This window comes from Salarias fasciatus, unplaced genomic scaffold (genome assembly GCF_902148845.1).
Source record: "Salarias fasciatus unplaced genomic scaffold, fSalaFa1.1, whole genome shotgun sequence".
NCBI classification, from domain to species: domain Eukaryota; kingdom Metazoa; phylum Chordata; class Actinopteri; order Blenniiformes; family Blenniidae; genus Salarias; species Salarias fasciatus.
This window is the reverse complement of record NW_021941380.1, coordinates 15,258-39,475: the sequence shown is the minus strand read 5'-3', so window position 1 is coordinate 39,475 and position 24,218 is coordinate 15,258. Positions and strand designations below refer to the sequence as shown.

The following is a 24,218-nucleotide window of genomic DNA, read 5'->3' as shown; positions in this document are numbered from 1 at the left end:
GATGTTGTTTTTTTCAAGTTTAGCTGTTAAGTTCAATTGTAACACTCCACATAAACAGCAAAACAACACTCCATCAAACTGCAATGGAAACTTGTGAACAACACCATGGTTGCAAAAATTCCTTCCAATATGTACTCTTAGCTTCATTTTAAAGTTTCAGATGCAGAGAAGTTTAAGTAATGTGAACTGTTGTGTCTGAACGGGAAAACAGGAATAAAGTGAGTGGTGGACAAGACGGAGACAAAGAGGTGGACAGGAGAGAGATGATGCAGAAATATTCAGGGGGAGAAGAAAACATGTTTGTGAGAGTGGCAAGAAGAGTGAAGGTAAGAAGAGCGAGATTTCACATCTCAGAGAGGTTTTCACACCAGGCTCCATTAAGACTGTTCTGGCTTGGTTAATTGCGGCAAAATAACAAGATATGAGTTATTATCTTGATGAGATACAGATGATGTGCCATTAACAGCCGAATTCCCGGTATTCGTTTTCACATATCTCTGAAGATCTCATTAAGTCACACACCTCCTCCCACTCAGTTACCTCGAGTAACCCGCCTCCCGTGAACGAAGCAGCAACTTAAGCCCAAAGCCTGATGAAATGACAGATAGTAGCTCAGCATCTTTCGGGGGATTTTCACACGGCACGAAATCTGTCTGGTTGCACTTTTGTACCGACGCTGCCAGACACTGATGGTGAGGTTACATTTGCTTGCACATAGAAATGTCAACATTAAAGGAAGCGATAGACGGAGGGGAACTACTTGCAGAAGCAAAACAACCTTTCGGAGAATGGAAAAAGGGGCCTACAGGGTGCTGAGTATCTTCTCATGAACATTGTTAAAACCCCAATTAACCCTGTTCTAGAGGTAGTGGACCTTCTCACATCTTCTAAAGGGAGGTTCACACTGCTCCGTATCAGTATTCTGATTTTTTTCTGCATGGATGCTGGAGCCATCAGTTTCAAAAGTGGGAGGGCTGCATCGCACTGGTTTTAATTAAAACAAACCGTGTTGTGTTTTCAGCAGTTAACATAACCATTGACTGTTGCCTCACAGGAAGAAGGACCCTGGTTTGAGCCCTCTGGATAGCAGGGCCTTCCTGGGAAGAGGTCATGGATTCCTGTGCTTGAACTAGCTTTGTTCTCATCCACTGCTTTCCTCCTATAATGCAAAGTGAAATTCAAACATTCATCTGGAGCAACACTGTGGGCCACTGTCACAGGAAGAATGTTCCTGGTTTGAGCATTCTCCGGCCAGTGGTTTCTTTTCTGTTTGGATTCTGTTGCCTCTGTATCTACATTCCAAGTTCTTTTAATGACTCTCTAGTTTCGAAAGATCTTTAATAGAATTATGCCACATACTATGTTGCTTTTCAGACAAAATTCCTCTCGTTGAGATTGAAGTACTCGGTTCAAGGTTCTAGTATTCTTAGAGTTCTTGTCCTTGTGGCAGCAGAACAAACCTATCACATCCAAGTGTTGATGTGTCTGGATGGTGTTAAATCTGCTGTGGTGAGAACAACTCTCAAATAGACCTGTTGATGCTCGTCAACATGCCTTTAGTTGTCTTTCCAACACGCAACCTGCACTCAGCCACAGAAACTCAAACATGTATTTGTTGATGCAAATTGATCAAAAACAAAAATGAACCAGGTGGCAACAGGAACAATGTCTGCTTATTTATTGATAGATGTGCTGCTCCCTGACCCTCATCTGACTCTACAGATCTGCCAGTCAGAGCTGCTGTTTCAGTTCCAAACCAAAGGCCCACAGCTATAACTACTATATATGTATATGTACACACACACACACACACACACATATATATATATAATTATTATTATTACTACTTAAACTTGTTTTCTCGATGAATCAGTTGTTTTTCTGGTCTTTAGCATGTCATGAACAATGAAAACATTTGACCAGTGTTTATAACATCTCGGAACGCAAATTGAAATGTCATGTTTTCTGCAAACTAGCGGTCTGCATCAATTAAAAGAAAATAAAACTCAGATTCATCAAGAAAATTTGATTGAAAATAATCACATTAACAAAAAATTAATTTCTGCTTATTGAAACTTTAATTAACCTTGTTGCATGCCACATTTATAGTATTACTGCTATTAATATTAGTATTATTACTATGCAAACAGCACGCCTGACTAAATCTACACTGTCATAACAAGGTTAACACTTAACTAAATTGTTCTGTTACAAAAGCAGTATACTGATATACCGATATACTTCAGAAAAGGCAGTGACACACACAAATCCTTCAGTTTTGTCACCAGTGAAAAGACATTAGACAGGTTAGAAAGGTTGTGCACATTCAAATGAGGGTCATCATAATCCTTTTGATGCATTGGTCCGACGTTGCTTCAGTCAAACAAATTAATTTTAAGTGTCATCCATGACATTTCTGATGGAATCTCAGAAGAATCCAGTTGAAACATATCAAAGGTATGTTGTAAAAACCTACTTTCCTGAAGGGAAGACAGAGAAAGTACGAAATAAAGAACTTGGAAATGTCCGTCCAGTTGTTCTTCACTGTTTTCAGAACATATAGAGTCTTGATTGTTCCGCTCGTTCTAAAGCAGGTGAGAAGGGAGTCTGAATGACCTTTACAGCTGCTAGAAGTTTGACTTTCTCTGAAATTCTTTTCCTGTCAGATAAAACTTTTTTTTTCTTTTTTTATTGCTGTTTTTTTGGGGTAAAAGCAGGGCTGTCTTAAAACACACACAACACACACAAAACCTCAGCAGACAGAAATCACTGAGCTGCACACCACGTCTGCTCTGATTTACACTTTATTGGTTCCTATTGCACTCAAATCCCCTTTCACCAATTACACACACACACACACACACACACACACACACACAGTATTGATCTTGTATGTCTTGTGTGCAGAATCAGAGTGATAGCTAACAATAAACAGGCACATAGCAGTGATTTTTAGAAGAAGCCGACCATGAGCGGTCACGTGGGCGACGTTTACGCCGACCTCCATCCTAACTTGATAACCCGTCTCGCTCCGTCTGGCGGCTGCTGCTGCCGTGCAGGCAGACGCGCTCTCTAACCTTTCCTCCGTGTCTGTAATCAGATATTGATTTAATGCGGCGCTGGCTATCACATCCATCTCTGCTTCTCTCTATCTCACTGATATTTTTGTGCTTTCATGATATTTGTCCGAGAGGTGGTGAAGACACGCCTTTTGAGATATGGGCTGCTCGACCCTGCAGGGGACAAATTACTGGATTTGATGTATTTGAGGGTCTTGCTGGTGAAACGGTGGAGCGGTAGTCACCAAGGAGGTTCTTAGTTTGAAGGTTCCAGGTTTCCTTTCTTATCTGTTGAAAGTTTCTGTGGTTCTATGGTTTTTTGTTCTCTTAGAATGGTTTGAGTGGGTCTTCTTCAAATCTTGTTTCCCCTTTAATCGTCATCACAATTTGTATTCACAACTGATTTTAGGATTACACTGATCACTTGCAAAACTCAACAGGGCTTTCAACACAGAAATTCAGACATACTGAGTGAATCCAAGAAGAAAACATACAAAAAAAAAAACCCACCCAAGTTTTGGTTTTGATGAAGCTATCAAAAATTTGTTTCCCGGAAAACAAAACAGATGACAAGAAAACATGATGGAGTCCATTGATGACATAGCTTTGAGCCATTTTCACATGTTCGGACTTCTCCTTAGTAGGTTAAGTTCTTCAGAGCACACCCCACCTTTCTGTTATGTCTCTTCCCATTGTATTGTATAACAGTATGAATGTTTGCATTCCACTGCATCCCGGTCAGCATTACAGGTCCCTGAGCAAGACTTTTACACCCAAACTGCTCCCTGGGTGCAGTTTTTCTTTGGATATTATGCACTGTGGTTCCAAAGTGATTCTTCTATGAGGCATGCTAAAACTGCTTTTACATGCACTTTTCAGACATGTGTTCATGTGACATTCATTTCAACAACATTCACATCTGCTTCCATTTGTTCCTCTGTCTCCATGTATGAGGTTTGGATGGTTATTTACCCTTAGTTTGTGTCAGTCTGGATGGTTTCCAGACCTGTGTGAGCTATTCTGGAAAAACAATCGGAAGGTGGATTGCCTTGGACAAAGACAGTAGAATAGTGTGTGCTGCTATTGGTGGCTTTTGATTTGACGGTGTAAATATAACGGTTTTCCTCTTTCATTCACCTCATCTCAGAAAGCCAGAAATTACGCTCTTCTCAAATACATTTAAGAGTTGGCTGACAAAACCACAATCACCATCCCCGTCATTACCATAACTTTTAATTGCCGTCGCTTCAAATGCAAAGTTTTCCTGCTCGCGCAGCTGACGGAGCCGCACGCCGCGCACCTGCTGTGGAGACAAACCGAATATTTAGAACATCTTAGCACATTGCCTCATTTCATAAAAAGGCAATAATCCACTCCATACCGCGATCCACAATGAGAGAAAAGAGCCGAGAGGGTTTTAAGTAATCTCTGTCTTGTGGCTTTTTGCTTGAATAGGACTCACTCCCACAGTGAACATTAACCGCAGCAGATGCACAACGGCCCGCACAAACTCTGCCTTTCCTCTGTCTCACTGTAGTTTCTGCAAATGAAACACGGCCTGAGCTACAAACCCCCTTCACAGGCCTTCCCACTGTTTAATGACCAGTTATATTTACTTATCATACTCAAAGCACTCTGGCAAAAAAAAAAAGGAAATCTATACCCATCTCCGCACATAAATGCAGGATCTCATTTGTTTCACATGTAGGGGGTGACGTACAGAGATAAATTGGACTGGCTGGTGTTGTTACTGTGTTGATGAGAGTAAACAAAGTGGAGCGAAAACAAAGGGGAGGGGCAGAAATACAGCAAAAGAGAAAAAAGTCTTCCATAAGTAAAACAATAAAGAGAATAATAAAGGTGAAAATAAAAGGAGAAGAAGAAAGAAGGAGTTTCTTCATGGTGGGATCGCTGAGTAAAATGCACGCTGTGTGAAATTTAGAGAAGCGCTGCAAAGACTTTTGATGTTCCCAAATGAAACATATCGCCACGAAACAGAGGAGCGAGGATCTGGAGTGGGCTGCAGTTTGTCTGACGTGGAGCGTCGACTGCCCCACGGCATTGTACTCCAACCGACTGGAGCCGAATCCCACAACCGCAGGAGATACGGGAACGCGAAGCGGAGAGGGAGAAAATACAGCGGGTGGAGAGAGACGAGGTGAGAGATCCACAACGGGATAAACGGCGACAATAAACTCCAGTTTATCAGTGGTTAATGATGTGACAGATCTGTGAACAGAACTGCTAATCGCTTTACGTCCCGTGAGACATTTCCTGGTTCATGTGGTTTTTCTGTGTGATGAATATACTGATTGAATAAAGCGAACGATCAAAATCTCCCCAGTGCAACAAGAATTAGGTAGAATAACATTATATAATGTGATTCTTAAAGGACATCATGTGAGGAATCACTGGTTCTTAACCAGGGCTGCGTTCCAGTTCAGGGGCCAGAAGGTCTGATTAGATCTCAAAAGCAGTAAAAGTGACAGTTAAAAAATAAATGAGCAAAACTCTTAATGTCTTAGTGCCTTAGGAAATATGGACAGACAATAAATGTAATTCAAGATCTTTTATCAAAACTTTAAAAACATAAAACCAATTAAAATATCTGTCGCTGTACCAGCAACCTGCAGCATGCACGTTTTTCAAGAAATTCTCCCTCAAAGGATGCTAATGAGCGAGTAACAAGACAGCTAGCTTTTAATTCTCCTTTTCTTACTCAAACAGTGGTGCCCTGCTAAATAAACTAGAAAGAACACTCACATTAAAGCAGTCATAGTCAAAAATTAAAGTTTGTGTGAGTGGATTGGACTCTAAGTCAGCCCGGTTTTGGCCCGCGTGCCTTATGTTTCACACACCCCTGATGATAGCCCAATCATGCCAACAGTGTGTCTGTTTATGTATGAAATATTGCAGGGACGTCAGCTCCATTGATCAACGTGTCATCTAGAAATTTCTGTGAATTATATGAAACAGCAATTTGAAAGACAATTTTGCTGTTTCACTCTACCTCCAGTCATTACAAGTCGCAATTTCTCTTTGCCAAACAACACCACGCTCCCTGAAAAAGACCTTTTCTCCGCATCCGGCATGATTTCACATCCATTTTTGATGTTGTTTAATGAAACACCTCGACAGAAAACAGAGGAGAGGCTGGCCGAAAAAACCTTCTGCAGCACAGGAGCGTAAAAGACGACACTCCCACAGACTGAGAGCACCTCTTCAACTTCGTAACAAAGAGGGCTGTAAGATGAGCTGAGGTGAAAAATGACAAAAAAAAGAAGAAAAAAATTCTTTGAAAACTTGGAATAAAATAGAATCAAATGTAAAATCCTTCAATCACTCTCACTGCATTTAAAGCAGCTTTCTGTGATTTTGGAGTTCAGCGGGAAACAGACGCATCAGTCTTTTCAGCATCTGAATTCTTCAATCCAATAATCTGAAAGGACAATCATCCACTTCGTATTTATACAAAACATAGCTTGTGTGAGAACGCTATGTTTTATTTTCATTTATTATAAACATATTAAAATGAGTGCAAACCTGATTTTAATTGTAAAAAGAACGAAATGGTGACAGAAATTTCTTCAACTGGCTCTCCTTGACTTTTATTTGCACTTTATTTGTATTTTTGGTCCTGCCATTGTTTTTGGAATCTGAACTATTACTCCTATTTCTTCACTCCTCTCCTTGTTGTGTCTGCAGTTGTTGTGACAAATATTTTCCTTTATCCAAATGCATAACGTCACCTTTAATTTTGTGGCTGTGGGAAATGCGGCACTCCGTGGAGTCATTGTAGGCTGAGAGCAAACGAGGAAATGAGTTTGACACCTTAAAAATATTAAAGTTAAAACACTTAAAGCTGTCACAACCCAATCAAACTCACTTCAGTCATCACTTTACCTCCTTACATGTCTTTATTTCATCACAAAAGTTTCACTTTAGGCAATATTTGCTCAATAAAATTTCAAGTGAAAATGTTTTGTTTTTGCATTTAGACCCCAACATTTTTCCATGTTGGGGAACTAATAGGTGCTGTTTTTATGTTATAAACATCCACAAATACACTCAAAAAACAGGCCAATATAAACACTGAAGCTCCTTTCTCCATTGCTTTGATCCATCTCTATAAATGAGATAAAAGGTTTCTCCACATTTGATCCAGATGAGCAAATGCAGACTTTATCAGGGAAGCACTGATCACACATCACATCCATCATCTTGAGTCAATCCGCCTTGCTCATGGGCAGAACTATTTATCAGGGCATTGGTGCACATGAGAAGTGCCAGTGTTTCATAAAAGTTGCATTTTCAGTTGTGCAGAGCACCAACGTCATGTAAACGGACAGAGGAAACACACCGAAAGCTTTCAGTTTTGAAATGAGAGCACGATACGCATTTGGTCGACTCAAAATGTGTTCATTTTAACACTGTTTGCACAAGATATCACTCATCTTGTTATTCTTCCCCTGTTGAAGGGCAACTCCGGTTTTTTGACGCCTGGAACCTTATTCATAGGTGTGTGCATGCTCATATACTCACTCAGACAAACATCGTGCAGCTCGGAGTCCTCCAGAAGTTACGAGGGTGTACCCAAAATAAACCGGAATTAGGTCATAAAATACTAATAATAATGAGTTTCGACTTCTGGCCGTCAGATGTGCTACAGGTAAGCCTCGTGCATATCTGTGAAAAAGCTGAGCTCCCAGAGTTACACTGACGCCGGTCAGGCGCTATTTATAGTAACAGAGTGCAGCTCCCGTCTGCGATTTTTTCCAAAATGGCAACATGGATTGGGAAGCCAGAGCAGCGCACAAACATTAAACTCTGCTTTTTGCTGGGAAAAACAGCAGCAGAAACCCTCACCTTGTTGCAGCAAGCCTACAAGGATGATGCTCTGGGGAAGAATCAGGTCCATAAGTGGTTTGGGCAGTTTGAGAAGGGCCATATGTCTGCGCATCAGATCTGCTCAGCAGTGAAAACAATGCTGAGCTGCTTTTTCGCTGTCCAGGGTATCGTCCACAGTGAGTTTGTCCCTCCAGGTCAAACTGTAAATCAGGACTACTACATTGAAGTCCTCAGACGGCTCCGTGAGGATGTGAGGAGGAAGCGGCTCGCGTACTGGTGGAGTGGAGCCGGTTGATCCACACGACAGTGCGCCAGCGGACACGGCGCTGTGCGTCACGTGGTTTCTGGCAAAGAATGAAATGAATCTCCTCTCCCATCCGCCTTATTCGCCAGATGTAGCCTCGAGTGACTTTTTCTTGTTCCCCAAGTTGAAGAAAGAGCTGAAGGGACAGCAGTTTGCAGACGTGGCGGAGGAGACAGACAAATCGCAGCCGGCCCAGAATGGCACTATTACGCAACGGGTGTCACGACACATTTGTGAAGTGGGAGACACGGCTGGAACGCTGCATTAATGCGGATGGAGATTATTTTGAAGGCGACGGTGATGTTTTATTTTGAAATGTCAGAAATAAAAAGTTACAGTCAAATTCCGGGAACTTTTGGGTACCCCCTCATATTTAGATCCAACCAATTTAGCCGCACTCAGCAGCAATGGAGCTTTAGCGCGGGACATAATCTCTGCAAAATCGCTCATTTCGGCTATATTTCTTCATCCATCGCCAGTGTTATCATAAAGTCAGCTCGTCTACCGTCTTCAGGTGGGTCAGCTGACAGTTTTCGCTAACTTAGCCACAATTAGCTCAGATGGGAACGTTGCAGCTCCTCTCCCCAGCAGAGAAGCACTTTGAGTCAGCCTGGCTGTCACGGCGCCCGGGTGTCTGACTCGCCGGGAGGCTGCATAAAGTCAGCTCGTCTACCGTCTTCAGGTGGGTCAGCTGACCCACCTGAAGACGGTCAGATGGCCAGAGGCGGCCGGCACGTGTGTCCGGTCGCCTGCCTGCGGAGCCAGGCCTGGAGGCTTGGCCGCTGGGTCGGGGGAACCGTCCGAAACGGTGGCGGCGGTGGAAGCCGTGCCGGGCGGGGGGGCCCCGTGGCGGCCCCGGGTTGCCTTTCGGTCTGGGGTTGGATGCTCAAAGCTCTGCTCTGCTCTGCTCTGATGGGATCTGCTGCGCTTAGCTCTTCTCTGACACTGTGCTAACTTAGCCACAATTAGCTCGGATGCTGGAGCCTCTCCCGTCCAGCTGCCCCGTGGCCCACGCACACGCACGTGGCTCCGTGGCTTGGAGACCTCCAGAGACTCTCGGTGAAGAGAGACTTCCAGGAGCGCTCCGGGTTGGATGCTCAATGCTCTGCTCTGCTCTGATGGGATTTGCTGCGCTTCGCTCTTCTCTGACACCGTGCTAGCACAATTAGCTCGGATTGGAACGTTGCGGAGCTCCTCTCCGCCACCGTGGTTTTGCGGCGGGTCCCCGCGTGCTCCGCGGCCGGCACGGAGTGCGTCTCTGCCCGGGAGCGGAGATCCAGAGCTCTCCGGTAAGTCTCCATGGAGCAGCTCCGGGCCGTTTACCACGGCAGCTCCGGATCTCCGCTCCCGGGCGGAGACGCGCTCCGTGCTGGCCGCAGAGCGCGCGGGGACCCGCCGCATAACCACGGAGGCGCGTGAAGCAGGCTGTGGCTGCTGGAGCTCTCCCGTCAGCCTCCGTGGAGCAGCTCCGGGCCGTTTACCCAATCGGCCCCAACTCGGCCCCTGGAAGTCAGGCACCCAAGCGCCGTGACAGCCGAGGCTGACTCAAAGTGTTTCTCTGCTGGGGAGAGTAGCTGCAACGTTCCCATCCGAGCTATTTGTGGCTAAGTTAGTGAAAACTGTCAGCTGACCCACCTGAAGACGGTGGACAAGCTGACTTTATGATAACACTGGCGATGGATGAAGAAATACAGCCAAAATGAGCGATTTTGCAGAGATTATGTCCCACGCTAAAGCTCCATTGCCGTGGCCCCCGCTAAGTGCGGCTAAATCGGTTGGATCTAAATAGCTTCTGGACCTAATTCCGGTTCTTTTGGGTACACCCTCGTACTTCTGGAGGACTCCGAGCTGCACGATGTTTGTCCGAGTGAGTATATGAGCATGACCACACCTAGAAATAAGGTCCAGGTGTCAAAAAACTGGAGTTGCCCTTTAACTAGGAGCGATCTATTTCCATGAGTGTGTGAGCGGTTTAGCAGGCTTTGTGCAGGATCTCGGTAAATCAAGCTGAACTGTTTCCTCTTTGTGTCACGATTTGACATGTTAAAGCTTTGTCCTCCACTGCGAACTCATTTTTATTGTTTCCATCAAAACCTTCCCATTGTTTTGAGTTCGGAATGGAAAATAATGCCGGCTTTCTACTGCATGATGGATTTCTGCACATCGTGTACACACACACACACACACACACACACACACACACACACACACACGATCATCGAACAGAGACTTCCAACCAGAACAAAAAAAAAAAAGAAAGAGAAAGAATGAATTATTAATCATGCCGTCTAATTATGGTGTGTGGCCCTGAGAGAGATATGATCCCGGGAAATCACATCTAACAGTCATTTATCACAACAAATAGAGTGAAAAACACTGGTTGGAGGAGAAGACAGAGGAGAGGAAACGAGAGAGGAGTGGAGAGGGCAGGAGGAGAGACACAGATAAAAGGCCGGCTCTGATATCAGACGCCGCTGTTAAAATATGCTAAGGAGATGCAAAGGATGGGGAGTGGAAGAGGTAGGGTGAAAGGAGAGCCTAAAGTAGCGAATTAAGTGAAGCTCCAGGGAAATGAGAGCAGCGTGAGAGCTTTTAAATGCCCTTAAACCGGGTTTACGGGGAAACACATGATATCTCGCAAGACAAGGATTGAATTATGTAAAAAAAAAAAAAAAAAGCTGAAAAAAGAAAAAAGCTGCATATGTGTTTAGAAACGCCTGATTTAAATCTGTCAGTGTTACCTTCTCTCTCATGCCTCTTCTGTGAGGCTTATCAAAGTAATAACAGAATGTCAGAGTGAAAGGTCAAGAGTGGAACTACCTTTAGTTTGAATCAAAATCTAAATGATCCAGAATCATTGGATTTAATTTATTAAAACTTCAAAAATATATTTAAAATTATGATTGGTTAAACTGGGACACAAAGAAAAGATGTTAAAGTTTGAAAACTACGTGAATTCATACACATAACAGGCTTATTAATCATTTTAATTTTAGTTCAGCCGACACTTCGATCTGTTCATCAATGTAATAAAACAAAAAAATTTACAAAACAGGTGAATAAAAAATAGCAATTTTGAGCTATTAAATATATCTGCATGCAACAAAAAGTGAGAAATGTTTCTGTTAGAACACATTTACTCTTCCATGATCCACTTTCTCTAAGAGCTCTAAAAGTTAGCAGGAGTTCTCCAGTCAGGAAGCTGTTTGACATCATTCTCAAGTGTTTTTCTAACTTTGGATGATTAGATTTGGTTCATACATAGACAATGGTTGGCTGACATTTCCATGAACTTGCTCAACATGCTTTGTATTTGAATCGCATGCTGAGTCGTACTACATTCACCACAGGAAGTGCCAGGCGGGAAGTGTCCGGGCGGATCTCTGCAGATGAGCAAACGGTGTACCTGCGGCCATGCAGCCTGCACTCGGAGGATATGGCCCACTACGAGGGGTCGGTCCCACTGGCAGCAGTGCGTCTGTTCCTTACCGATACTCACGTGGCTGGATAACCGGTCTAATGAAGCCACACGTCCTACCTGTGTCCCACCAATGCTCGGCCCGAGCAACACCCAGGCAGGTGTTTGTGGTTCAGGTCAGAACAACATTTGACTGTGTCGCACCCCCCTTTTTTTTTTTTTAAGTAATTACAATCCTGGCTGTGTCCCATTTAGCTGCTTCAATTTCAGGCCTCTGGCTGGAAACATATTTATCTACTGACTTTAATTCATGTGCTATTTATGCTCTACAATGAAACTGCTCTTGTAATCTTAGTGGGGCTGTGCACACTGGAAGAGGAATTCATAAAGTTACATTCTATCATTAAACATGATGTTCAAGTATTTGGGAAATGAGATATCCCTTTCCCTTTACTATTCAGTTATAGAAACTGAGCATTTGGTAACTTCTCCTTTTGGTCCAATCTCTTTTCTGTAGGTGTTGCTCTGTTTACCAGAGCATCTTGTTCTTTCAATTACTTCAATACATTGAAGAATTTTGCTGAGAAATGCGTTGAATTAATGCGTTTTGCATGTGAATTAGCTTTTTGCAAGTAAAACTCATCATGCAATTGAAGTAATTTTAGTAACTCATACTGAACGAACTTTTTAAGTGTCCCCAGTTTAGAGACATTTAACTTAAAAAATGGTTCAATATGTGTTGGTGTGGTCAATATGATGCTGATAAAGATAGATAGATTTTATCACATATAATTTCTACATTTAGTTAGTATGAGCATTTTATTTCTCGTTGCAACCTATGATTTACAGTTTTAAAGTTCGTGGAATGAAATTTCACTTTTTGATTAGTTTTGCATAGTCCAGAAAAACATTGGAAAGATAGGGAATCAAACCTGTAACCTCTCCAATTGTAGGATGACTGCTTCACCAACTGAGCCACAGCCAGTATCAGAAGTGATGAAATTTTTTCAGTAGAAACCTGTAGCAACATTGTATGTAAAAATTCACTCATTCATTGAATTTAAAAGTAACTAAATCAGTCCCAGTATAAAATTCTTTAAGACTTTCTTTCTTTTCACTATCAATCAGTTAAATAGACCCATGAAAGATTCTAACCTACTCATCGTTATTGAGTACAAATATTTACCCTGCAGCCAAACAGTGGGTGGAAAATCTCACTCGAAATACAACTTTGAAGGAAGTTGCCTCCAAAAAAAGAGAACGGTGTGGTTTCCCAGGTCATGGCCCAGTTTTCATTAGATGACCTTTCATTTGGGCTCAAAAAGAAATAAATTGCTTTAATAAGTTCCTCTACTGTTCAGGATTATACCACTACGTAACGTATACCACACTCAGCCCCTGATGTTGTCCACTGAACTGCAAGTTTTGGGGTTGTGCCTCGCGTAAATTTAGCCATTCGGAAATAATCCACGGGGGGTGTCCCGGGCTGGCCGTGCTAAACCGAGGAGAGTGACTGAATCAGGCCAGGTATCAAACTCAGGCTGTCAGCCATGCAGACCGAGGGGCCCACTCAGCCTGAGGAAAAGAAAATCAACTCCCAGAAGGCCGCGCTCTTCGCTTCTCCACCTTCGCTGCATGACAGCTCGCATGCACACACACACACACACACTCACACACACATGCGCGCACGCGCACACACACACATACACACACACACTCTATGCACACATACAGTGTTCAGGAAGGAACGAGAGGTGAAGGGAGGAGAGAAATGCTGAATAGGAGTTGGGAAAGCGACAGAAACCTGGAAGATGGACAGAGAGAACGTGTGTGTGTGTGTGTGTGTGTGTGTGTGTGTGTGTGTGTGTGTGTGTGTGTGTGTTGTGTGTGTGTGTTCTCCCATTTCCCATCAAGGTGAGTGGGTGTATTGACAATCTGTCACCAGTAAAACAGTGAGCTATAGAGTGACTCTGCAGAAGGTTTTACAGTCACTCATGCTTCTGTTGTAGCTCACAGCATGTCTGTATGTATGGAAACGGTTTTGTGTGTGCTGTGAGCGTGCGTGTGTGTGTGTGTGTGTGTGTGTGTGTGTGTGTGTGTTTCCTCTAAAGTGTATTTCCTCCAAGCCCCCCCGCTGCCCCGAGCCCCCGATGTCAAATGGTAAGTGGTCTGACTGCAGTGTGACACGGGCCCGTAGGTTCAATTCCCCACCCTGTTCCTACACCACTGACCCTGTCCATCAAAGCTTTGGGGTCAGACAGAAAAACACTGAGGCCAGGAGGTGCACGAGATCTGGAATAAAAAGAGGAGGGAGAAAAAAAACATAAAAACAATGAAGTACAAAGAATTGTCAAGAAAAAGCTTGACAATGGCGAATACGGAGGAGACTCCTGGGGCTTCGTCACTTATGCGTGTTTGTGTGTTGGAATTAATGGTTCTCCAACAACTTTGCCTTTCAGAAAGGTCTCTGTACACACACACTACACACACACACACACACACACACACACACACACACACACACACACAGGCACACTGTTCTCAGAGTCAATTGGCGAGTAAATGCGAGGACACTTTGTGCGCATTGACACCTCTGGCATTCGAACACTTCCAGTCGATTAGAGCGGCAGGCAGACAGGTCACTTTATGGAGGAGACAGTGAGACAAAGAGGAAGAGGAGGAGACAGAGGGAGTCTGAAGAAGCTCAAAACAGGTCTGGACATTTGATCTTCTCTTATGAGACAAAATGAGTCATGACTGCTCGCAATTTAAGCCTCCAACACCTTAAAGCTAACAGAGGAAGAGAAAAAAAAAAAGAGAGAAACAGCAGCTGTGAGAAGTAGAGATCCTCAGTGCTTCCAGGGCAGTCTGGCACAAATGGCATTTATACACCGACATCTTCACCGCATGGTATATCCATCCCAGAATTCGCGAGATTGCCATATTTATCCTGGAGCCTTCAGATTACCCAGACTTAAGTATCGCCATTAGGTCTGCCACAGGGGAGGCACGGATCTCACCATGTTCCTGCGAGGACTTTGCATGCTTTCCTCGGAAACTATTTGGACAGCTTGAAAGCAATGAAAAAGCAAAAGCACTCTCAGTAAGTCTGCATCGCAAACTTAGAGCAACTTCCTCTTTATTCCTGTCCCGCAGGATATTAGGTCTGCAGTCGAGCATAAAACACACAAAGTAGTAAAAAGAGGAATCAGTCTGAGGTGCTCGGCTTTCATGATGTTTCATGAGCCTACGAGCTAATGGTAAATCCTGCTTTCCACAAAAACATCGGGCCAGGTGCTTCCTGTTTGGAAATCTCTACATCCTTTTAATGTCTGTAAGCTCTCCAGACGCGTAAAACAAAGAAGAAATACAAAAAAACATCCTCTGAATGTCTCAAATGAGCCAAGTATGAAACAAAATGTAAGTTTGGATCCATCAAAATTATATTCTTTTACTTATTGACGGTATTACATTCTGGAATTGTCATCTAAGGCCCGTTAAATGGTAGCGTTTCATGTGTTTTTGTGGACTAGAGAGGAGGATTCAAACCGATGAGTTGAACTTTCCCTTTCATCCTGCGTTGTAGAACACTGGACCAGCTCTATACCCTCCATAGGGTGCTCGAGGGTTCATGGGAGTTCTCCCAACCAGTCCACATGTGTTTTGTTGCATTTGGAGGAAGGCGCTCGACTGCGTCTCACATGGTATCTTGTGGGGGGTGCTTTGGGAGTACAGAGTCCGGGGGCCCCTTGTTAAGGGCCGTCCGGTCTCTGTATAACCAAAGCAGGAGCCTTGTACGCATGGCCGACAATAAGTGGGACCTGTTCCCAGTGCATGTCGGACTCCGGTAGGGCTGCCCTTTTGTCATCGGTTTGGTTCGTCATTTATGGACAGAATTTCTAGGCACAGCCAGAAGCCAGAGGGGGTCAGGTTGGTAGCCACAGGATTTTGTCTTTGCTTTTGCCGATGTATGTCCGTTCTTCATCCAACCTGGACCTACAGCAGGCACTGGAGTGGTTGTAGCCAAATGTGAAACGATGGAGATGAGGATCAGCACCACCAAATCCGAGGCCCATGGTCCTCAACCAGCAGAAAGTGGTCTGCCCTCTTCAGGTTAGCGGAGAGAGACCTTGCCCCAAGTGGAGGAATTCAAGTATCTTCAGGTCATGTTCATGGGTGGGGGAGGATGGAGCGTGAGATTGACAGGTGAATCGGTGCAGCAGCTGCAGTGATGCAGTCATTGTATCAGTCCATTGTGGTTGAAGAGGGAGCTGAGCCTAAATGCAAACGCTCTTGATTTACCAGTCAGTCTACGCCCCCATCTTTACCTATGGTCGTGAGCTTTGGGTTCATGACCCGAAAGGCTAAGGTCCCGGATACAAGCGACTGAAATGAGCTTCCTCGTAGTGTGGCTGGGCGCTCCCTTAGGGATAAGGTGAGGAGCTCAGTCAACCAGGGAGGAGTCGGAGTAGAGCCGCTACTCCTCCACATTGAGAGGAGCCAGCTGGGGTGACTCAGGCACCTCTTTAGGATGTCCTCCTGCATGCCTCCCTGGGCAGGTGTTCAGGGCATATCCCTCCTTAGGAGGCCCAAGGGAAGACCTAGGACACGCTGGAGAGGACTATGTCTCGCGCCTGGCCTGGGAATGCCTTGGGATCCCGCTGGAAAGCTGGATGAAGTGTCTGGGGACAGGGAAGTCTGGGCATCTCTGCTTGGACAAGCTGCCCCTGAGAGCCGGTCCCAGATAAGTGTTTGAAGGTGGATGGATGGATGAATTTAATGGAATTTAACAACAAAGAACATCAGCAATTCTAAGACACTGCTCTAAACTTCTAGATATGGGAAAAAGATTCTTTTGAGACATTTCACTGTATTTTTCTCTTCAACAAGTTTTTTTTAATATTTGCTTTATGTTAAGATTGTAGTCAATTCAATTGTTAGTGTTTCTGTTACGTGAAAATATAGAAAAACTTAAATTTATAAGTAAAAAGGTCATTATACATTATTTTTACCTGTCTGGCTCCACTCATGATGAATCTGGAAACTGAGTGTGTTCCAACATCCCTCATCTTATGCTACAATGTCAAATCTTACGCAAACATACTAGTTAAATCATGAGTTGTGTGAATTGATTTATGAGGTTTGAATCTAACCTGTGACCACTTTCTTATATTTGAAAAAAAAAAAAAAGAAGATAACAAGTCATTAAAAAAAACCTTTGATGTAATCCTCGACCTATCCAGGTGAAGATGCACCTCATGAATGCTGTAATAAGTGTGAAAGTTTTGTACACCGACAAACCCACGTCATCACTGCAGTCTTTAATACATCCAGAACTCTAATTCTGACCCCTCACACCGTACAAATCTATAACATGCTGAAGATTGCAATCAGACTCTCGCTGTCCTCGTAAGCGACGTTCCGCCCGACGTCTCAAGTGCGAGACATGAATAGGAACTTAAATGGAGCAGATGAGATCGGGATCGTGAAAGATTTCCATGTCAGGGGTGTAAAAAAGGAGGTGAGGCAGCGGAGACGCTCCGGAGAGTGGAAGATGGAAGCGATATTGGGCGATGAAAGGAATAAATGAGGAAGGAGAGAAGAGGGAGGAAGGTGGAGGTGGAGGGGAGAGAACAGCAGCGACACAGACAGTGATTGAATGTTGTTATTGTGGCTTGCAGAGGAAGAGAGGAAAGCAGCGAGGCGTTTCTTATCACATTGGGGATGGGGTGTGTGTGTGTGTGTGTGTGTGTGTGTGTGTGTGTGTGTGTGTGTGTGTGTGTGTAAAGAGTAAAAAAGGCGACAAGAGGGGAGTCAACAAGTATTTCTCACCAACAGCATTTTTTTCTCTGGAGGATTTAAAAATGGTGCTCGGATTGTGCTCGTCTGTGCATATCTGAGTGGGAAGCGTGTGTGTCTCTGGTGTGTGTGTGTGGTGTGTGGTGTAGTGTGCGCGCGTATGTGTGTGGTGTCTCAAAGCATGAAGCTAAAAGTTGTAGCATGTTTGGTCCACTACTGCTCAGAGCTTCTCATTATGCTGCTGATCGCTCTGCAGATATGAAACTTTTCTCAGGTTTTCCTTGATTTTTTAAATTTTTTTTTTTAAACAAATGTCAAACATGCAGGCGCGCAAGGACAAACTGGCCCGTCAGAGGGTTCAGCCCAACATTATAAACTGCAAGATGTGAGATAAGACATCAGTCGTATATCAGAAGAGAAGAGAAAGATGAAACAGATAAAATTTCAGATCTTTGTGCAGATTTGGAACACCTATTAGAGTAGGTGTTATTGCATTTCTGGATGGAAGAATATAAAAGGAAAAACATATAAGCATCAAAAATCCCACAAATCTGCACATGGGAGCATCGATACAAATTGTAACATTTTTAGATTTTAACAATTTTATTTGTAAAGGAAACCCACACACACCCACATGCACACACAAACAATACACGATAAACATTAACAAGATGAGTAAACAGACATTAGTATGGGCAGACAATTGAGTTAGACTAGCTATTATGGTGACTCTCAGCTATGAAACTATTCAAGTCCAGGACAGTATATACCGGGAGTCTTGACTTTCTGGAGGTAAACATTGTGACTGTCCATCTACATTTTCATGGCATTGTTTGTAGTAATGTCAGCTGTGTTTCTGACTGCTGATGACTTTTGATTTAGATGAAAGAGTCATTTTAGAAATTTCAAACCCACAAACAGGACGGTGCATTCAAGTGCATTCAGAGGGAGAGAATAAGCAAGGGAAAACAAATCACAGATATACAGAGGCAGACAGAAAATGAAAGTCAATGAGCAGAGTTAAAAGAGAGAGAGAGGAGAGAGGAGAGAGAGAGAGAGAGAGAGAGAGAGAGACAGAGACAGAGAGAGAGAGATGGAGAGGCATGCAGAGAGAGGGAAAGAAAGAGGAGAATGAATGGCCTATCTCCATAAAAGTAGCTGGGCTTCTCAAGGTGGGAGCCAGGCAGCTAAAAGTCAACAGCCAGAGAATGGATAGGACTGATTGAATTTATAGGAGCTGCTTCTTTAGATCAATGCCACACACACACACACACACACACACACACACACACACACACACACAAAGAAAAAGCACACTGGAAGCAGATTTGTTGTCCATCAATACCACACTTCCTCCTGACTTCTGAAGAATTAGTAGGAGTGAAAAGCAGCTTTTCTTTCCCAACTTTATTTATTCATTGTCGGCTAAGCGAGCACTTTTTCCCCCGACCGACTCTCCTGTGCAGACACTCGCAGAAAGCAACACAGTCAAAACTTCAAACGTGCCTCGCTTTTGAGTTTTGAGACTTTTTTATTCTTGAGAGAGGTTAGCACTCTCACCTCACTGTGAGGAGGTCATGGGTTCAAATACTAAGCCTTTCTGTGTGAAGTTTGCATGTTCTTCCTGTGTGTGTGTGTGTGTTGTGTGTGTGGTGGTGTGTGTGTGGTGTGTGTGTGTTTGTGGGTGCTCCGGTTTCCTTGCACAGTTCAAAACATGCATACGAGATTAATTGGTGACATTAAATCGCCCCTCGATGTGAATCTGAGTGTGTTTCTCTGTCTTTGTAAAGCGTGTATTCTGCCTTCGCTCACAGTCAGCTGGGATTGACTCCAGCTCCAGATCACTGCAGGCAGAGAATATGCTAATGAACTACTGTAAAATGTCTCACCTGTGCATGGATTTACAGTAGACTGACGGTACATGCGGTGTTTTTTTTCATGAACGGTGAGCACAGGTTGATTAACTGTCAGCACACTACGTAATCGGCTGAGTTAGTGCTGACAGCCATTTACTCACCACTCAGGAAGCAACATATTCCAGCTTGACTTTCAGCTTCATTCCCTGATTGTTCAACAGCTGCTTATAGCATTAAAACTCTGGTTATGTTTCTACTTGTAGATGTCAAGTCCTGCTTTCTTTGCAGACAGCAGGAGGAAAAGGTGATAACGTTTGTTTGCTGACAACTGGCATTACGATCATTGATCCGTTTTCTATATGTGATTTTATCTTGATATATGGTACATTCATTAACTGGGAGGTGGGAAATTTCCCACTTGCTTTTGGGAAAACTACATCTGAATATGGTCAAACAGGTGACTTCCCCTGTTGGAGGATGTTACAGCTCCCAGAAACGCACGTATTTGATCACTCTGCACAATACAATCCAGCCTCATAATGAAATTCCTCAGAGTGAAATGAAACTTTTTGGGGTTTGTTATTGTTATTGCTCCCATTCCCTTCCTATCGCCTTTTATTTTTAGAGTGCACGGCACTTAAACCTGGCATTTTAACTGACTCACCAGTACCAAGCTTGGAAAGAGCCTTTATTTTCACTTTGGAAGGAAAAAAAAAAAGGAGCAAATATGACACACACACACACACACACACACACACACACTTCTGCTGAGTCTAAGCAGTGAGTCCAGCTATATTAGTTAGTGATGAAATATGTGGGCAGGCAGGAAGACAGGGAGAAAGAGGAAAGGGAGTGAGGAGAGCAGGGTGTCAGGGCACAGGGATCACGAGGGGAGAGGAGAAAAGAAAATTAGGAGAAGGAAGAGACATCTTTTTTTACAAATCCCCCTGTGTGTCCGTGTATGTGGGAGCAAAATATAGAGGAGGGAATATGAGAGAGAAGCAATGAGAGTTGGTACAAGAGAGATGTAAGGACTTGAATTTGGTTCTGATAAGATAGAAAAACAAAAGAAAGTGACAATAGAAGATTTTGAGAGAGAATAATTGGGAGAAATATTCCAGAAAGACTAAGAATTAAAAGGACAAATCTCAGAGGAAGAGTACTAAGAGTAGGCGTCATTACAGGTATGCCTACAAAGTGTGAAAAATGTAAATAAGGTATGAGCATTAAGAGTGAAATTTAACACCTCCCCCACAAAAGTACTTATTTTATGTTCTTTAATAATGTGTCTACAGCTTGATTTAGGTTCAGGTGTTTCAAGAATCGACAGTATATAATTTAGTAAGAAACACTGTTGCACATCAGGTCAACTGGACAAGAATTGAGACTCAAACATGTAGATTTCAAAGATAAAACGTAAACCTCAATAACCTCAGATTGAAATCTCCAGGACTGTTTAAAGCTTTGGCCGTCTATCTACATGGTGTTATAAAAACAAGACGGTTCTTCAACAAGAAAGGAATGTAGGCCAAGAACTCAGAGTCCCATCTGCGCATCTTGACTGCTTCACCAGCCTAACGGAGCTTAATGCTGTGTCATATTAACACAGAGAAAAGCTGCCATGCAGCCTGTATTGGGAGCAATTTGGGGATCAATTTCTTGTACAGACAGTTTAACATGAACAGAGATGGTGTATTGTAAGATGACCCATTCTACCAACGTAGAACCAGCTGAGCTGGTCACTCTAAGCTCGTTGTTTAGACGCCAATGCAGAGGAGTGGCTTCAACAACACATTTTCTGAAACAGGCCAAAGATTCTAAAGATGATCTATCCTGCATGATGACTTTTACGTGAGCTGTCAGGAAAAGAGAGAAAATGCACATAAGAAGAATTTCTGAGCTGGGGTTTGTCCTTGAAGAAGCTCTAATGGCTCTTTAGATTCTACAATACTTTATATGTACATCTGAACATTTTTATGAATAATTCTGAGTATTTTGCTTTCTTTGAAATTCTATTAAAATACCAAGATTATGTGTTATATGTAAACTGAAATGAAGGCAAATCTAATAGTAACACATTTCCAAAGCTGTGCTTGTTTAACATAACTCATTCTAAGGTATCGACTTCTCCAGGAATCTATTTCCTTTCTTCTTGAGAATTAACAAAGCCTAGTATTGAAATAGTGAGAGGATTTTCTTATTGTGCCAGTACATGGGGCATGTTCACTGCATCTTAGAAAGAATAGTTTCACCAAAGGGGTATCAGCACTTCAATGTGAATTCAGTGAATTCATTGGGGTTCACTGGGTTGCTAACAAAATGTATGCACTGTGAATATTTTTGCTGAAGAAGACATGAAGAGAGAAACTGACTCGTGATGTGAAATAAAATGAGTGATCGCTTACTGTATTCATAATATACTGATACAGCATGTCACAAATTTGATATAAATCAACCATTGCAAGTTCTCCCCTTACATGAGTATGTATCTCTAGTTACTCAGATTTCCACACACGCTTCAACAACTGTTGATGCTAAAGTGCTTATTGGTGTACATAATGGTATTTTTCTCTATGTGGTGGCACACCAGGGGATAAAATGCCTTCATTCAGCGATAACTGGGATCAGCTAGAACAGCCAGCCACCCTGACTTGGACAAAGTGGTATAGATGATGTGCATGTGTGTGATTTATTGTGTTCACTAGGATGTGCATGAATGCTGGAAAAGGTGACAAAGAAGTATATTAAAGCAGTAGTGTGTGTAAGAAAAACAGCAGGAAATGAATTCAGGTGGAGTGCAGGTGTCACTGTGTATCGGTATCTATTACTTTATTTGGAACTACATTTTTACTTACAGCACGGGAATGTGTTGCCTTTGTGGTGACAAAAAAAAGGTCACTTTTGAGAAAACGTTGTTTAAAATATACTGAAACTACAGGAAATGCATGTCATGTTCCCAGAAAGTCTCTCCTTTTCCACTTGTGTTGTCAGATGTTGGGTCCCTGGGATCCCACCCCTGATCATAGCCTCTAATCTGATCCCAAATGCTTGGCCACATATTTGCTGACTTTTAAGAGTGAGGACGAGTTTTTAAGGCTTGAAGGAAATCAATACAAAGGCCCCTTGATGATCAAGCGCATTTGCTCGTGTCGGGGTGATAGAGACAAAACTATCAGTAAAACATGAGGGCACAGCAACCAAACCCTCTCCTCTTCTCCACCAGTAATTCTTTCTTCTCCTCGCGCTCCCAAAGAAAAGTTAGTAAAGTGTTCCTTGACAAACACATGAAGAGTTTCAGAGAAAAGCTCTCTTGCTCAAATCAAACATGGGTCATTGAGGTCTGTGATTGTAACTCCTCTGCGACTGACGCGCTTCAGTCACCCTTAGTTGATCTAATTCCCTGGGTGACACACCCTCACTCTCCATCCCTGCTCCCTCTAAAAGCACACACCACTTATGTCCCTTTAGCATAGCATTGATTTACAGTGAACCTGCATTAAATGTAAGCAAATGCCCTTCTTGTTGTCCCTTTTGTTAGCTTTCCTGCTAATGTATTGGCCCATTTGCTGGGACTTGCTCGAACGCGGTAAAAAGAGCAGAAGAGACAAGTGGAGTTATTGTGAGTTGTAACGGTGCTGTGGCTCTCTGCCAGCCGGCTCAAATCACACACCGAGGCATGTTTTATTTGATTCTATACATTGATTACCAAGTAACTTGAACATTCCTGGAGGGTGACCGTAATACTTCCCACTGTCAGACACGTAATCAACTCGGTTTGTCACCTCATTGTGACCCGCATGAATTCAGCCCGGAACCGTAATGGAAGCAGCGAGCGCTTCCTGACAGGACGCCGTGTACGTTATGCCCTGAAGGGATAGCTGGAGTTCTGAAAAGCATTGGTAAAAGCCAAATGGACAGCACTAATATAGCCTCAGCTTTTCTACCTTAACAGAAAAAGCACTTGGCTTTTTCCCTTTAATGCCCCCATTCAGACGCCGTGGTGGTCACTGACCCGCCTGTCAGGAGCAAATTAGGTTTTAATGTCTTCCTCAACACTCAGTAAGGAGTTTGGGATTAAATGCTGTGATCTCCTGAACCACAGCTGCCTCCACTGAGACTCCACTGGACTTTACTTACTAATGAAGCAGTCATGGCTTCATTGCATACTTTCTTGACCTGCCAGATAATCCATCACCGGTTGTCTCCGCTTTCATTTTTTAACATAAAAATGCAGAAAACACAAAACCCAACAAATTTCTAGGGAACATTACACAACCGTGATTTGTATCATCCGTCACCGAATTACAGCAGTCGCATGACTGATGACCTGATCGTAAGTGTTTTGGGGCTCCATTTCCTGTCTCACAATTTCAGCTGGAAGCGAATGTGAGAAGATAACCATGAATCACCCATTTAAAGAGACTCGCATTATGTATTCTGCAACTCCGCTGAGTAACGCCCCATGATTCATATTTGTCTTGCTGGAGCATTTCTACACTGAATCTGTTCTTTTCAAAGCAACCAGTCTCCTTTTATTTTTGTCTTTAGCATTTTTTTGCGTTTTGTGTGTTTCTTTGCTCGGAGTCACTTAAAACGCAACTTTAACAGTGATGCTTTATTTTTATCTTCTTCTTTTTTTTTTTTTTAAATTTCAGCCAGAAATCTGCAATAAACGTGGGTCCCTCCGCTAGTGTAACATAAAATAAAGTGTCAGCACACCCTGCCAGGAGGTAAAATATTATGAGGAGATGCTTTCATTTGGTGACAAAAATAACAACAAAAGACTGCATAAAACCAGTCCCTAATGCTATTATAATAGCAAGTGATTAAATGAGTCATTTTCAGGGGAAACGGTGGTCCTTTGGATCTTGACCTGCCTTTTTTGTCATTTTTACTACTAAAGGGAAAAAAAAATCACAAAATACACAAACTTA

The 24,218-nt window shown here is 43.1% G+C and overlaps 1 protein-coding gene across 1 annotated transcript in view; it reads right to left on the bottom strand.

The window, feature by feature from the left end:
• Nucleotides 1-9,512, bottom strand: part of LOC115385325 (transmembrane protein 132C-like) — a 116,259-nt gene extending 106,747 nt beyond the window's left edge. Inside the window, exon 1 of the mRNA XM_030087302.1 lies at nt 9,394-9,512. Coding sequence (XP_029943162.1) covers nt 9,394-9,512 — 119 coding nt within the window. The remainder of the gene's footprint in view (nt 1-9,393) is intronic.
• Between the last annotated feature and the right edge of the window lie 14,706 nt (nt 9,513-24,218).